This window comes from Triturus cristatus, chromosome 3_2, assembly GCF_964204655.1.
Source record: "Triturus cristatus chromosome 3_2, aTriCri1.1, whole genome shotgun sequence".
Lineage (NCBI taxonomy): Eukaryota > Metazoa > Chordata > Amphibia > Caudata > Salamandridae > Triturus > Triturus cristatus.
This window is the reverse complement of record NC_140584.1, coordinates 1,002,747,626-1,002,764,614: the sequence shown is the minus strand read 5'-3', so window position 1 is coordinate 1,002,764,614 and position 16,989 is coordinate 1,002,747,626. Positions and strand designations below refer to the sequence as shown.

At 42.3% G+C, this 16,989-nt stretch overlaps 1 protein-coding gene across 2 annotated transcripts in view; it reads left to right on the top strand.

Moving 5' to 3' along the window:
• The window catches only part of AP2B1 (adaptor related protein complex 2 subunit beta 1), a 575,856-nt gene that overhangs the window by 256,987 nt on the left and 301,880 nt on the right, over positions 1-16,989 (top strand). For both annotated transcript variants that reach the window (XM_085649631.1, XM_085649630.1), the window contains exons 8-10: positions 1,104-1,224; positions 6,039-6,134; positions 10,180-10,295. In XM_085649631.1, the coding sequence (XP_085505757.1) occupies positions 1,104-1,224; positions 6,039-6,134; positions 10,180-10,295 (333 nt within the window). The remainder of the gene's footprint in view (positions 1-1,103; positions 1,225-6,038; positions 6,135-10,179; positions 10,296-16,989) is intronic.

Genomic DNA, 16,989 nt, shown 5'->3' with positions numbered 1-16,989 from the left:
AGCTAATATATGTTATACAAGAATCACCTTGGTTCAATACATTTTGAAATTTCCCACTGTGTATTCCTTATGTATTTCTGTGAAAGGAGAGCACAAGTGATTGAGAAAAATGGTTCTAGATCTGTTAGCACGATTCCTGGGGATCAGGGTTGTCCTGTTAAGTTGTTGCCAGAACCATTTGCTACCCACCTATAAGGCAACATATCCTGAAATGGTGCTTGGACTCAGTCTAGCGCCATCTGAACGGTTATGCTGTCCACAAACACGCAGTTCCTACAGTGGGGTGGAAACTACACCACACTGCAAAACGTAGTGCTTTGTTTTTTAGCAACTTTTGATCTGTTTGAGCTAGGAACTAAATGTTTTTTGCTTAAATCTACAGCAGATGATGGATTATGTGGCAAATGCAGCAAATCCGAAATTATGCAGAAAATGCAGTAGTCCCAAATTTGCCTAGTTCTAGCGGCGCTGCTTATAGTCAACAGTCTCTCCTTCACAATATCCATCTTCCCATCTTAATTCTTTCCATTGTATTGTCTGTTCCCCAGGCTGAAAAATGTCAGTATATCCAATTCAGGCCCTGGCTAACAATAGAATAGTGAAACGGTATGAAAGAATGTCAGGTAGACACTTATCTTATAGTTAGGGCCACTAGCATTATATGGCAGGGGAGGTCCAAATTATGCAGCAGTGTTGACTAAAATATGGGGCAAAAAAAGCCAGTTATGTGGCATAATGTGACATATTTTGTATTAGTATTATTTTTGCAGTTTTTACACGTTAACACTTTCGGGGCTAAGCTTTCACCTCATTATTACCACTTTGACACCCAAATAAAGCAATAAGCAACAGAAAGGGGACAAGTCAATCTTGGCAAAGGGCCTTCTACTGAGCAGGAACATCTGTGACCTATTTTTAGTAACTTTTCATAATTTTGAGGTAAGAGCACCATTTGTTTTGCTGCAATCTACAGATCATGTGGCAAATCCAAAACGATGTGGGAAAAGCAGCAGTCTCAAAATTGCATAATACTAATGGCCCTGCACATCTCTCCTTCCCAGTACCTCTCTTCTTACCCGTCTTACTGCTTTCCTTTGTCCCAGGCCTGAAATATTGAAGCAGGAGATCAAAGTCTTCTTTGTGAAGTACAACGATCCTATCTATGTGAAACTTGAGAAGCTGGACATCATGATTCGCCTCGCATCGCAGGCCAACATTGCACAGGTCAGTGATCTAGGACTGTATAGCATTTGGGTCTCTCTGTCCTTACTTCGCAGATCCGTATCACCTCGGTTGGTGCCACCTCACTATCTGCCCTGAAGTAGTCCTGTCTTGGCATCGCTCAGGCCACTTCCTGCTTCCCTTGTAGCCATGGCCGATCTCTTTTTTATTTATTTCTGGCTAGGGATACCTTTAGCTCATGCAATTACCAATAAGAGCTTTAGGAATTTGGTTTCTCCCTATGTTGATTTTGTGTGTGTGCATTGGGCGGCAGTAATGTTTGATCAGCTATTAAAAAAGTTACATTGATAATAACTGAACTTTCTGAAAAATGCAGTAGTAACATATTTTCGTTTGTAAACCTTTTGATAAATACAACAGGAATGTGCTTGACATTGCAAACTCACTGAAAAAAACACAATAAGAAGGGGCTTTACTTTAACACTAGAGAAACCAACTTACTCAAATCTGTGCAGCAGTTGATAGCTCTCCTGTGAAGTAGTTCCATTGATCATAACTGATTACTCAAATCTGTGCAGCAGTTGATAGCTCTCCTGTGAAGTAGTTCCATTGATCATAACTGATAAGAGAAGCAGGTAACACCAACCCCTTGCCACATACAATAGGAAGAGGGCTTGCGTTGTGAATTATTTGACACTTGTATGCAGTTATCTTGTATTTCTATAGCACAAACGTAGCCAAAAGGCAGCAATGCACTGGACACTGTCAAAGACCTGCATAATGTTCAGTGAGTGATAGGCGAGATAACTGGTTTATGGTCTGTTATTGCATTGTGATGTAGGGTTATTTCAAGCGGTGCATTGTCGGCTCTTTCCTAATTTGGAGCAGTGTTAGGGTGGTCCTGATGGATATGGGAATGGTGTTCCAGATGCCGGGTGCATAGATGGAAACGACCTCCTGCCTTGCTATTTGTTTTCGTTTTTTGCTCTTCTTAGTCTGCAGTCTGATCGTGTCCTGGCTTTGGGTATGCCAAGAACTACAATAGATGATGAGCTTTCTTTGCAAGATAACAAACATGGGGTTGCTGGCCTTGATGGCTTTGTAATAATTAGTAAATGGTGCAGCTGATTTTGCAGATGGTGCCGGCTGGCAAGGGAAGCGAATGTGTAATTGCTTAAAACATTGCATGTACTAAATACAAACATTTTGATATATATATATATATATATATATATATATATATATATATATATATATATATATATATATATATATATATATATGAGAGTACTTTGTTACAGAAGTTAAAAGAATAATAAAACACATTCATCAATAATTTCAATAAATTAAAATAGTTCCTCAGACAATTTTCCTTCCACTAACCATCTATACACATTCCTAAATGGTTTTCGTGAATTCAGTCAATTGAGATTGTCCCATAGACTGAAGCCAATGCAGTTCCATCAGGATGGAGGTTATGTGATTTTTATTTTTTTCTTTTCTTCTGGCCATGGATGGGACAGTGCTTCTGCTTGTAGGGTGCCTTTGAGGGGTACCAGTGCAGAGTCTTGGAGGCCAGGGAAGAGGGCATTACGACAATCCTAAAGCGAGAGTATGAGGTTTTTTACAGCAGTTCTGAATTTGGTTTTTGGAAGAAATGGTTTCTCTTTTTTTAAATGAGAGCTGGTGGTACTATGCAATTTTTGCTTTTTGCTATGTTTTCCTTGGGGTTAGGTTGGTTCCCAGGGTAAATCCAAGTGACATAGTATTGAATGAAAGTTTAGGTTTGAAGCAGTCAATTATCATATTCGATTTGTAATTGTCTTTTCAAATAAAATAACTCTTTCCTTGGTCGCGCTCCGGCTAGGCACTGGGCATCCAGGTCTGGATGAAGTGCAAGCAAAGTTTGAGGTTTTGGATGCCTGAAGCAGAGAAGAGTAAAGTTCTGTGTCATCGAATATTAGTGTTTTGAATGCTGTTATCTGTGAATTGCGCACCAAGTTTCTCCATGTAAAGGCTGGAGATTTGCCAAAACAGTAAGGAACCCTACAGGACTCCGCAGGTCATGGGGATCCTTTGGGACGTGGAGGTTCCCTTGTGAATGAACTGGTGTTGGTTCGAAGGATAGGGGAGAACCAGTGAAGGGCTTTGGTGGTGAATCCGATTCAAGACTCTAGGGTGCATAAGAGAGTGGAATGGTCAACTGTGTTGAAGGCAGTTGAGAGTTCCAGTAGTATCAGACGCAAGCCATCATCTTAATCTGTGGTCAGGAGGGTATTGTCTATGGTGTGTGAAGTTGCCCGACTAGTATTTGTGTAGGATGGTTAGCATTAATGTGATCTTGAAGTTAAAGCTTTGACAGCATTTTCATTGAACTTGCCAATGAATAGGTTAGTGGTGGGCCAGTGATTGGCAGGGTTTTCAGGGTTTAGTTTGTTTCTTTAGGAGTGAGAGCAAGATGCCTTGAGTGAGGGAGACTTTGTAAATGGTGAGTAGGAAATGAGAGAGTGTCCGCAGAGAGAGCTTTGATGAAGGACTAATGTAAGATGTCATCTTCATAAGAAATGGCTTTAGGGGTGTTGAGTATGTTGACGAGATCTGCAAGAGAGAGAGCTTTGAAGGATGGCAAATGTCTGATTCTTCTGGAAGGGGTGCGTAAGAGATGAAGCAGGTTTCATGTTGTCAATATTTTGTTGGATCATTTCCCCTGAGGTGTTTGAAGGCATTGCATTTTTCTGTGTAGTGAGGAATAAGTGGGTCTGGCAGAAAGTCGATGTGGTACTTGATTGTCTTGAAAAGTGTTCTACTCTCGTTGCTGGCTTCTTCGGTGTTGATATAATACTTTGCTTTGGCTGATGTTATGAGCTTTTGTAGAGTCATGCAGACACCCTTCAGTATCAAGAGGTCATTGGGAGTTCTGTTTTTCTCCCATTTCTTTTCTGTCTACTTGAGGAGAAATTGTCAGCTTGGTCATTTTGAGTATCCGGATGCTGAAGGCTCTGGCTTACTCTTCATGTTTTAGTTGGGGTATGGATGTTCCCATAGTTTTCCGAAAAAGTTGTTGGGAAAGATGTTTGCATAGGACGTAGGGGTGAAAGCATGACATGTGAGTTCAGGCATTAGGTTGTCCATGGAGACGTTTTGGAAGGATCTGAAGGTTTGATATTCTCTTTTTCGTTTACCTTGGTTTCTTGTTGGGATGTTGAGAGATAGGGATGGCAAAGTGGTCACTCTCGCCCAGAGGTATGAGTGTTTTGCATTGGATTGTTGATGATGTTGAGACTACCAGATCGAGGATGTGGCAAGCCTGTTGGTGTGCTACTTGATGTACAATGTTGAGTGGTCGATTAGTTTGAAAAGGGTGTCGATTGATCTTTTCTGAGCTTCTATTTTCTTAGAGGTTTAAGCCACGTAAGGTGATTAATGGGCTTGGTCCTCTCTGCCGAGTCACCTTCCCAAACATTTTGACTTCAGCCTTCCTGCTCTCTGAACCTGTTTTTGTTGACTTTTAGCACTCTGTGCAGGTTACCACAGATAACCAGTGCTAAAGGACACCATCCTTAAAACATGGTAAAATTGGCTTACACTCAATTTACTTATAAATCCCTAGTACAGTGGTACTACATGTGCCCAGGGCTTGTAAATTAAATGCTACTAGTGGGCCTGCAGTACTTACTGTGCCACCCATTTAAATAGCCCTTTAAAGCATGTTTTAGGCCTGCCAATACAGCTTGTGTGCAGTTTTGTACTGTCAAATCTACCTGACAAAATATACCTTTTGCCAGGCCTAAACCTTTAATATATGTAAGTCATCCCTAGGGAAGGCGCCAAATAACCTATAGAGCAGGGTGCATTGCATTTAAAAAGTTGGAAATGTACTTTTAGGTTTTACGTGTCCTGGTAGTGAAAACCCCTAATTCATTTTTCACTACTCCGAGGCCTACCTCTGCCGTAGGAAAACATTGGGTTAACGTATTACATTTAATTAGGGCTAACCTTTGATTGGCAACAGGTGTAAATATCATGTTTTGACTCAAATGAAGTTCATTTAAAATCCTCTTTAATGGTAAAGTTGGATTTTAGATGACAATTTTGAAAATGTCACTTTTAAATAGTGGCCCTTTCCTAAACTTTCTGATGCCTTCGAGGAGTTCCCAACTGCCTGGGCCTATTAGGTGCTCCCCTATCAGGAATGCATATTGTGCTTAGAACATAAGCACCTGTGTGTAACTGGGCCCACGATCTGTCCAAATCAAGACGGACCCCACAATCCCCCTACCTGTGTTGATGCGACATGGGGAGGTGGCACCATTCCCACATATGTTCCCCCATTCTAACTCCCACACCCACCATTTAGCGCAGGGGGTGCAGAGGATCAGTATGTACTGAACAGCAGTAGGGTGCAGTTCTTCAGGCTCCCCATGCACTGTGGAGACCGATCTTGCAGGCCGCCACGCATAACCCAAATACTCTGACTCCTGGGGACTGTGTACATGCTCCAGCATCATAAGGCTTTGTCACAGAGTTTTAACTCTTTACCTACAAACAGACTTCTAAAGCCAATCAGGTTCCAGTATTCTCAATTCGGTTTGATTTTAAAATTCCTGAGTGTGAGCATCTGCTGTAGCAACTTTAGGCAATATCCATGGTACAGTTTGTATTATTCTGCAGTATGCCAGAGCAAGGGCATCCTTTACAAGCATTACTAGATGTATCAATGTGGCTGTGAGTGATAAAATAGCTCATTAGCCAGTGCATTACTTGTTCATTGTCATATTTGATTTTTTTAGTGCATGCAAGGAAATGGTGAAGGCACAGCCCTAACACCGTCTTTTCTTTTCTCACACTCATTCCAGGTACTAGCAGAACTGAAGGAATATGCTACTGAGGTGGATGTGGATTTTGTCCGAAAAGCAGTACGAGCGATTGGGCGCTGTGCCATTAAAGTTGAGGTTTGTGTTCAAATTCCCTCAAAGACCTCCTATTGGGTGCTAGTGGTTGTCCTCCCAGTGCCAGATCAGAACCTGTTAGAACTCCTGCATAACCACAACGCTGTATTTTGAAATTCATTGCGATAGCGGTCTGAGGCTGACAAAAAGGACTTGCACCTGACTGTCATCATCCTCTTTTTACATTGATTATCCCACCTTCTCTGAAGAAATATTAACATGTCCCTTACATCGTTAAAAAGGAAGTTCCGCCATCCATACCACTGTGGCCTGCAATTCCAAATCGAGCTGTGGATTGCTGTTGCAGACCAGCTGTAAAATGCCAGTACAGCAGGCCAACCTTCCTGACAGGCAGCTGTGGTGAAATGTTTATATTGCTTCCGGCGAGATGTATAACAAAATAAAATGAAGTGGTCGCAAAATAGTGATCGAAAATTGTGACCTGTAAGAATTTTACCAACCGACCTGCGTAGTAATAGGTCAGTTCATAAAATTTCTAATCTTAGTGAGCCTAATTGGATCCACATTTTGGATATTGATGCAGCACACCGCAAATTGCGACTAACCATGATTGAAATCCATCACATGGATGGTGGCCTGTTATGGTCAGCAGACCACCATTTCGGTGATCACTTTTCAAGTAAACTTTTTGTTCTGGCATATATAGCTGTCGATACACATGCTATGCATATTTCTGCCAGCTAGTATTGGGCTTGGACATGTGTTTCAAGTAACTGGGTATAGTGACTCCACCTATTATTGGTAATACGAATGGGTATCTCCTCCATTGTTAGATTGTGTTTTTTATCCCGATACCTAGGTTAGACGTGGTTTCACCTTTCATTCCGTTGGTAAAATAATCACTGTCTGCAGTACTTTTGGTGTTGTCATGACCTTTGTAGGGTACAGGACCAATTTCAACTCAGCGCTACTTTCGGGGCCTTCTCCTTCATCTCCCTTTTCCCAGAATGTGAAGATCACTTTCAGGTACTCTCCAAAGTGCCACTCGAAGTTACCTTAGACAGACCTCCAGTCATCAGCGCTTTCCTTTACATCGAGAGTGTAAACAAACAGTTCTTGACACATACTCCTGATTTAGGGTTCACTTTCAACACACTCTTTCTCAGGCATGTACGTGAGCTTTAGGCTCTTAACCTCCCAAAACCTTTTATTCAGGTGCACGAATAAGTTGTCCTTGAAACAAATCCAGAATTTCTGCTTAAGGTGGCATCTTCTTTCCACCTTAACCAAGCCATTGAATTCTCAATTTTCTTCCCAAAACCTAGACAAGGCCATAGCCATGGGGGCATTTGAGGGCCGGGCCAGCCCAGAATAATCTTTGGCCCCTCAAACGAGCGAGGCAGCTGGCACACTTTAAAGGTGCAGGAGTTGATTTTAAATGTCAGTCTGTCTTCTGACAAATTGCTTCTTTTAACATGAAAGTGTTGTTTACTTTTCTTCCTTTGAAAAGTGAGAGTATGGTCTAAAGTGAACTCTGTGACAACCTGTCTGTGGTATAGACAGGGCCACTGGAATTAGGCAAAAGCTGAGGCCTAAATTCGGTGTCATTTTTTACAAATTTTTGTGACAAGAAAACACAAATGTTGCGCATTAATGCTCCACGTTTTTATAGTATCACTTCATTATTTTGTCATCTTTTACACTTTAGCACTCTCTGGGCAAATGCTTCACTTCATTAGTACCGGTTCCACATCCAAATACAGCTCTGCATAAATAAAATTTGGCCATTCAACCTTTGCAAACGGCCTTCCGGTGCACTACAGCACATGTTGCTACATTTTTTGTAAATTTTGATCTGTTTCAGCTAGAAACAAAATGAGTTTTTCTGTTAAAATACACCCAATATGCAGCTGATGATGGATTATGTGGCAAATGCAATAAATTCATAAATATGCTGAGAACGCAGTAGCTGCAGAATTGGATAGTTCTATGGCCGCAGAATCTCATGATTCCAGTGGCATTATGTTCAGGAAATGCAAAAATAAATACTGTAGGATGTCTATTATTTCTGAAGTGTGATGGAACAAGGATTTTTAGCAGGATCAAAACCAATCTCTGTGATGAGTAATGCATATAAGTAATACATATATTTTATAGTATTGCCCATTTGTATAGAGCTTACTACACCTGTGTTTGGCACTTAAGTGCTTACCTACATTGGCAGCAAGCTACACCCTATAGGGTGGTGTGTGTGTTGTCATTGTTTTGTGATCCAATGTAGGAAGTGTTTTCATGTTGTGCGTGATGACCACCAAGGTGCGGTTATCGTGTTATGGGTTGCCGCATGTAGCAGTGTGGTGGAGGATAAGGTGTGAGAGACAGGCGCATAAACTATCGTTTATGGTTTTTCAGTCACTAGCAGCTCAGTGGGCCCCATTTATGGTATTTGTTATGATTATAGTCTGCTTAGCTGGCTACTGCACAGGTTTTGGGGGCAGATTTACTTACATTAGAGGCAATTTGCTGCACTACTTTGCGTGAAAGGCAGAGAGCGGACATTTGCTATATTTATAAAGATATGGCACATTTCTGCTGTCTTCTAGCGCTGGCACATGATGTGCGCCTAGCGCCAACGAAGGCACCGTTGCACCAAGGTGCAGGGGTGTCTGTTCCAGGCAGGATTATTATTTGGAATAAATAATACTTCGGTACGCTCAACTCATTTAACGGGTTTTGCTTATGCAAGTGTACCCTTTTAATACCACTTAGATGGGATTTGAGGTCTGAGTACGCGTTAAAAACATTAAAGCTGTTCTCTATAGGTGTATTCTATCCCATTTACTGGTTAAATACCGACCCCTAGAATATCGGCATAAAAGAATATAAAGGACAGAATATCACAAAGGCAATGCTCTCTCCGAAGCTACCATAGCCAGGTGGCTGGTCAAATGCATTGAAACTGGACTGCTTCTAAAAGCAAAAGTTTACTTTTTTTCAAAAGCTTGTTTGAGAGTTGGTAGTGGTTCCTTAGACTACTGCCTTCTCCCCTATAAACGTTTTTAGTTCACAAAGTGAAAGGGGTGCCAAAATAAGCCCATCACATTTGCTGATGCATTTCCATCCCAAACTAGAGAGTATGTATTTTTCAGTGGTTTGCTACTGGATTTTGGCATCAAAACATGTATGCATATCATACCGAACAGGTAGTGGAAAGGGACTCCTACAACATACCCTGTCTAAATCCCGATTCGGTATGGGGTCGCAATCCCATTTTAGGAGTTGGTAAAAGTTTACAGATTAGTACATCCAAAAAAAGCATTTTAACAGTTGCAAATACTGGATCAGATTGTTTGCAACTACTATAATGTTTAGTCCTTCTAGCTCTTCGTTCTTTAGGGGAGCCATTTCAAGGTAGATACCAGGTAAACCTTCATTGAGGCACTTCTTAATCTCCAATTCCTCATTGGTATAGATTGCGAGTCTACTGACGTCATACCCTTTGATGTAACACACTTAAGTTGTTAGACTCTTCTTCACCATTCAAATCTCCAGAATTACTTTGGAGTGTGTCCCTACTTTTCGTCTTAAAGATCGTAAAGAGCTCATCAGCACCTTAATATGTTCTTGGCTTTAAGTCATACTTACATTGCCTATACTGTCTTCTATTCTTTTTGCAGTTGGCTGACTTCCCGCGATCCACTTCCTACCCTCTGGTATTAAGAGGCATATTTTCCTGCCTCATCCTGAGATAGACACAGGGATATGTGGAACTTTCAACACATATTTGTATCTAGCATTATAGCCTTTGAGTTCATGATCTTACTACATGAGTCCCTTTAATTTGTCTTGGTCGATCTCCTAAGCGTTTATTTTGGCCCCCCAATTCTTTACTCTATTAACTTGTACTATTTGGGATTATCTGTTTTTTCAATGAAAAATTAAATACATTTTCTTTAGTCAATGAAGTCTGTCAAAGTGCCTAAAATTACAAACTAAATTGGAGTAATAGTTATTGTCACAATTGTCTGTTTACTTTTGTTATTTTGTGTGTTAGTAGTCTATTTATATCTTTTCTCTCTCTCTCTAGCAATCGGCAGAACGCTGTGTTAGCACTCTGCTTGACCTTATTCAGACCAAGGTTAACTACGTGGTACAGGAAGCCATAGTGGTCATCAGGGACATCTTCCGCAAGTATCCTAATAAGTACGTAACCTGTCAATAAGTTGTAATAATCTGTGGGGTCCCATGGTCTAGAGGTTAATCACAAGTTGAGTATAGATCTGAATGTACTGCTTCTATGTGCTGTGTGAGTATGGGGATTGATTTGGATCAGCATTATACTGCTAGAGCTTACTTGCTTAACTGCAACAGCTGGAGACAACTCAGCCCTCACCTACTTCCCTAAAGTTCAGTGGTGACAGAGGCAGCAAAGATATTAAAAATGGGAATAAAGTGCCTAACGGAAGACATAAAATATATGTTCTGTGAATGCAATTATATCAACAAAGGGATGTAACCAAAACAAATGTAGCTTTTAGATTGAATGGGAGCAGTTTAACTAACCAATGAGCAAACAGCTAGGAGACTGAGGAACAGAGCAGATCAGCAAATGAAGAACTACACAGAGAAAAAGAACTAGCAAACAAATGAAACTGATCAACAAAGGTATGACTAGAACCTATAAACATTATTGAGGATTATTTAGAAGAAAAAATCAAGACTTGTAAATAAAATTTAAAAAGTAGTACAGTGAAACTGGGTATAAAAGTAAAAGCATTACACTATACCAACAAGAACGTGGCATTTGAGAAAAAGATGGGATAAATAGGAAGGCAATCTAAGTAAAAGTTAACCGAAACATGCAGGACAACTGTGATTAAGGACAGCTGATGGAGGGACAAGAGATGGTAAGCTAGGTTCAAAGAAGAACCATGAAGAATAGGAAAAATGTGCTACACTGGTGGAGCATGTGGAGCAGAGAAGCTACTAATCGAGACACATCAACAGCGAATTGGTTGGAAACTGGGATTAACATAAACAATGTCTAAGGAAATGCCCTTTTTATGTATGGTCTCCCCAAAATTTAGGACTGATGCAGCTGTTTTTTTGGTCGAAGTCTACCAGACAGACTTGCTGTCTGGTTTGCTGACAACATCTTGGAGACATTCGGAAAGCTTCCCTGGGAATGCATTCCGCCCATTCCTTACTATTGGCTTTGTAAATCACATTTGCTGGTTTTCTATTTGCTGGCTTTATTTGTTTTATGCTGTCCAGTTTGAGTTTGTCCTTTCACTTACCAAAATGTATTTACTGTTTTCTTCCACCATTATTGGATTTTTGTTATCAGGTCTTTACATCTTGTTTTTATCTTGTCACATTTGCTGTACATTCAAATAAAGAGGCCACATGTCGGGCTTTTTTTTTTTTTTTTACAGGGAACTTGGTGTTTATTTTTCTTTCTCTGACCTCAAAGTGAGAGGATTTATGTCACATTCATGCTGGGTACTCTGTGTGTCCTGGATGGAAAACTGTACAATGTCATTTTTTTCTAGCAAAAAACACAATTTAAATTTCTGTAAATTAACTGTGCAGATATTTCAGAATATATCAGAATAAGAAAAGCACAAATGAAGCACATTTCTTTTGTAATTCTGAAGTGTGATGAAAACAAATATTTTAATATGATAAAAACAAATCGATACAATAGGTGATGACACTTCCACACATTATCGTTTGTGCGCTGTATTCTATTATCAGTAAAACTGCATGTGCAAATGTAATAGTCATTTCAATTGAAGATGTGTTTGTAATGGCAGTACACTACCACATCATGCAAACTTCACTTTACTCCACTGCACTCTACTCTGTACCACTCCTCTCTATGCCACTTCACTCGATGCACCTCTACTCTACACCACTCTAAGCAAATGCATTCTACCTCACACTACTCTACTATGCACCACTGCACTCGTCCTCTACAATGCACCACTGCACTTGTCGCCGCTGCACGCTACGTCAATCCACTCTAAGCCACTCTAATCTACTCTACACCACTTCACTCTACTCTGAAACAATCTACTCTAAGCTACTCTGCTCCACTCCACGCCACTGCAGTCTACCCTGCACCGCGCCACTCTATTCTACACTGATGCACTCTATGCAGCTGCACTCTGCGCCAATCTACTCTGCTCCACTGCACTGTACGCCACAATGCTCCACTCTACAATACTTTACACCACTCCGTGCCACTGCACTCTGCGACCGCTGTACACCACTCTACTACGCTCTATGCCACTGCACTCTATTCCTCTACACTCTTTGCCAATCCACGCCACTACACTCTATGCCAATCCACTCTAGCCACTAATCTACTGCACACCACTGCACTCTGACACTGCAGTCTACGCCACTTCTCATTTGATTGGAGAAGAGGACCGAAGAAGGACTGTCCTGCTACACCAAGGACCCAGCGAAGAGAGGCAGCACTGCGTGAACTGCACTGCTGAACCTGGTGGCTAGCAAAGGAGAAGAGACTGTGCCTGCTGTGTTCTGCTGGCTGACTCCTGAGCCCAGCCAAAGCAAGAGACTCCAAGGTTCAGGTGGCTGACGTGCTGTTCACAGCACAGGAACACAACAGCTGAAGAAGCATGCTGGAGTGAGTTGGTAGTCCAGATTATTGAATCTGCACTCCTCACTGCAGTGCAGCACCAGAGTAGGATCTGACACTCAAAGTTTCCCCCAAGTCTGCTGAACCTGGGAGAGTCATATGATTGCAGCTTGGTTGCTCAGAAGGCAAGTTACCGCCAGTGAAAGGGAACTACAAAAACTGCTGTACTGGACAGTTAGTCTTGGGCAGGGTAGTCCAGTGGCGACTGGTAGTCCACTGGTGAATGGACTTCTGCCCAGACTGAGAGGACTTTGAAGAGACATTGACTTCTGTTGCCAAGACATCCTCACCAGGAACCCATGGACCGAGGTGTAGCACAGAAGAGACCACTATTTTTTTATTTTTTTATTGAACAATCCAATCATCAAATTAACACATCAAGTGACATCCTGATAAATCTTCAATGTTTCTAAGTTACATACCATACCATACAGAATCTGTACAATGAAAGAATTTAGGGGATCATGGGGACTCAGGCGCTTCCGCTTAGAAGAGACCACTATTGACTGCAGCATCAGCATCATCAGCATCCTCCATTCCTGCATTCCTTGCATCAGGACCACTCTATAGAAATCCATTGCTAGGAGCAACTGATGCTGGAACTGGACTGAAGACTTTTTTTGTCAAGGTAGCTATTTTTGTGGACCTTGCTGACCCTCCTGATTGGTTCCCTGTCGGAGTTGGTTGCCTTAAGTAACTGCATTGATACTTACCAAAGTTTTTCGTGAAAAGGTTTCGAAATGTCAAATTTGTTGAATTTACCAATATTTGTTTGTGGTTAAGCAAAAAGTGTTGATTTTTACATACTTTGTGAATGCTGTATCTTCGGAACCCTCCTCTGGATCTTTTTTGTTTTGGTGCAAAAATCCTATAAAAATCATATCTATTTTTAGGTCGAAGTTTGCTAACAGCATCTCGGGGTCATTCAGAAAGCTTCCCTGGGAATGCATTCTGCCCATTGCTTACCATTGGCTTTGTGGTTTGTTACTCACTTTTGCTTGCTTTCTATTTGCTGGTTCTATTTGATCTAGGCTGTCCAGCTTGAGTTTGTCCTTCCGATGTCCAAACCTTATTTATTGTAGTCTTCCACCAGTGTTTGATTTCTGTAAACAGCCCTTTAAATATTGTTCTCATCTTGTCACATTTTCTGTGCATTCAAAGAAAGAGGTCAAATGCACGACTGTCTTCCAGGGATTTTGATGTTTAGTTTTCTTACTCTAACTTCAAAGTGAGAGGCGATATGTGACAATCATGCTGGCTACTGCAAGCGTGCTTGAGGAAGACAACAATGTTATTTTTTTTTTTAGCATATAACAAAATTTAAATGTCTTTAAATGAACTCTGCAGAAGAAAAACACACATGAAGCAAATTTTCTGGTAATTCTGAAGTGTGATGAAAACAAATCTTTTAATACGATCAAAACAAATTAATACACTATGTGATGAAATTTCTACACATTGTGACTTTTAGCAGTAAAACTGTATGTATGTGCAAATGTAATGGTCATTTCAGTTGAAGATGTGTTGTCTGTAATGGCAGTGCGCTACCACACAATGCATAGTTCACTTTACCCCTCTCCACTCTACTCTGTACCACTCCACACCACTGCAGTCTACTCTGAATGACTCCTCATTATGCCACTCCACATCGCATCACAGCACTCTACTTTGAATCACTCCACTCAACGCCTCTCTACTTTACACCACTATACTCTATGCCAGTGCACTCTACCCCACAACACTATACTCTTTGCCACTGTACACAGCACTCTCTGCCACTGCATTCTCTGCCCCACTCCACAACATTGCATTTTATGCCACTGCAGTGTACGCCAGTGCACTCTACTCTGTGCAACTTCACTCTCCAGTGCCCTCTATGCCAATCCACTCGGCACCACTCTAATCTACTCTGCGCCACTCTATTCTATTCCACTGTACTCTTCAGTACGCCACTTTACTCTACTCTGAAACAACCTACGCCACTGCACTCTACTCTGGGCCACTATGCACTACTCTGGGCCACTGCACTCTACACCACTTTACTCAAAACGAATGCACTCTACGTCTCTGCACTCCGTGCAAATCTACTCTACTGGTACACTCTATGCCAATCTATTCTGCACCACTAAACTCTACTATACTCTACTCTTCAACACTTTATGCCACTGCACACCCCGCCATTGCACTCTACGTCACTGCACTCTATGCAACTTTATTTTACTCTGCACCACTTTACTCTCCGCCACTGAACTCTGCACTCTACGCCACTCTACTATACACCGCTGCACTCCATGACAGTCTAGTCTGCAACTCTTCACACTGTCACTAAACTCTACACCAATCTCCTCTTCGCCACTGCACTCTACTCTGCATCGCCCTACTCTACAGCACTCTATGGCAATTGACTCTGCATCACTCCACGCTACGCTACAGGGCTGTTTCCTGTACCACTTCACTCTATCCTCTGCCACTCTGCTCTGCACCAGTCCACTCTACACCACTTCGCTCTACGCCTCTACTCTGCAACACAGCGCTCTCCGCCACAGAACACTTGAGGATGAGATAGCAGCAGAGTTCTATTCACATATGAAGTCAGCATGTATTGAACGCTTTGGACTTAATCCTGAAGAGTACAGGCAGAAGCTAAAGGCAGCATAAAAAGGGGCTAATACAGACATGGGTTGAGTTCGTTGACCTTTCAGTTAAGGCACTGGATTACTGGATTAAGGGCAAGAAAGTAGGCTCTTCAAGGGCTCTACAATTTAACTACACATTCTAACTAACTGTTCATCAGAGAAGTTGCACAAGCATATGGTGGACTCCAAGCTTTCTAGCCCCAGGGAAATGGACAAGACATCCGATGAGTGGGTTCCCACCTGTGTCCCCAAGAAGTCCAAGGATGGTGACCAGAAACAATGTCAGGCTTCCCCTTCAGTGGAAAGAGGGGATTAAAAATAAAAAGAAAGAAATCCTGAAGAGTCCCCAAAAATGGCAAGAGGAGGGGAGCCCAGAGCCATACCCCATTCCAAGGGGTGGGGGTACCTGGAAAATAAGTTTGACCCTTCAAAGGCTAGGATGTGCTTGTGAGAAGTTGGCCTGGTATGTGCTGTCCACTAGTTATAGTGGGCACCTTGCACCAGTCCAAACGATCCTTATTGATGATTAGATTAAAGACGACCTTTATTGAAAGCTATCCTAGTGGTAGCTATGGAGAGCAGCCTTCAGGCTAAGTCTCGAAGGAATGTAAAGCAGCTTGGTTTACTAGATTATAACCTCCTGAATAACCAAATGAAAGGAGAACCACACAAGGTATATATAAAATTTATGTATTTATTACTAAACACACTCTACTAACCTCTTTGGGTAGTGAGTGACACAGGGGACCCACGGGGGACGCTTGCAGTGTGAGAACACAGCCGCGAGCTCCGTACAATCCTATGGGAAAGTCGCGGTTGGAATTTTAAAGATTAAGTACACTTAGGAGAGGACTTTAAGAATATAGAAGGTTCTAAGGCCAGCACCCTTGAGAGTACCAAGGTACCGGAGTTACCTATCCCAGGAGAGCCGGGTGCATAGGGGTCAAGTGGTATCGGAATCGCTCGTTGATTTCAATGGCGTGTTGCGAAGAAGTGCTGCTGCCGGGAAGATGAGAAGTGTCCGGTGTGATCCAAGCCTGGATCGGAGCTGAGAAGAACCTGAAAGCAGAGGGGACAGAGTCTGGGTCACTTCACAGTGACCAGGGGATCGATAGGCCAATGCCCACCAATGTCAGGTGTTTCAGGTGAGATGAGGTGAAGCTTGACTCTGCAGTGAAGCTTGACTCTGCAGCCACGGGGACCAGGAGACGACGAGTCCACAGGTGAACTGTCCCACGAAGGATGTCGAGTGCTGGGGAGTCAGTGTCCGGATTGGAGACCAACAAGCCTTGGCAACTGCAACCCACGCAGTCAGAGAAATGATGCTTCGGTGAGGACCAGCAAGGTCCTGGGGACTCCCCAAGCGATGGAGAGTCAGGGCACGTCTGTAGCAACCAGGAAAGCCCACTGAAAGTTGAAGTTCCCTTCTCAGGGACCCACAGGTCGTCGGACCAGGGATCGCGAAGGGACCTCGAGAGGAATCACAAAACACCAGCCCACAGAACACTTGTGGAGTGTAGGCCGGTAATCTTCAGTGGAATCACTGCTCGGGGTCTGGACTACAAGTAGCCCAAAGCACAGCCTCAGGGATCGC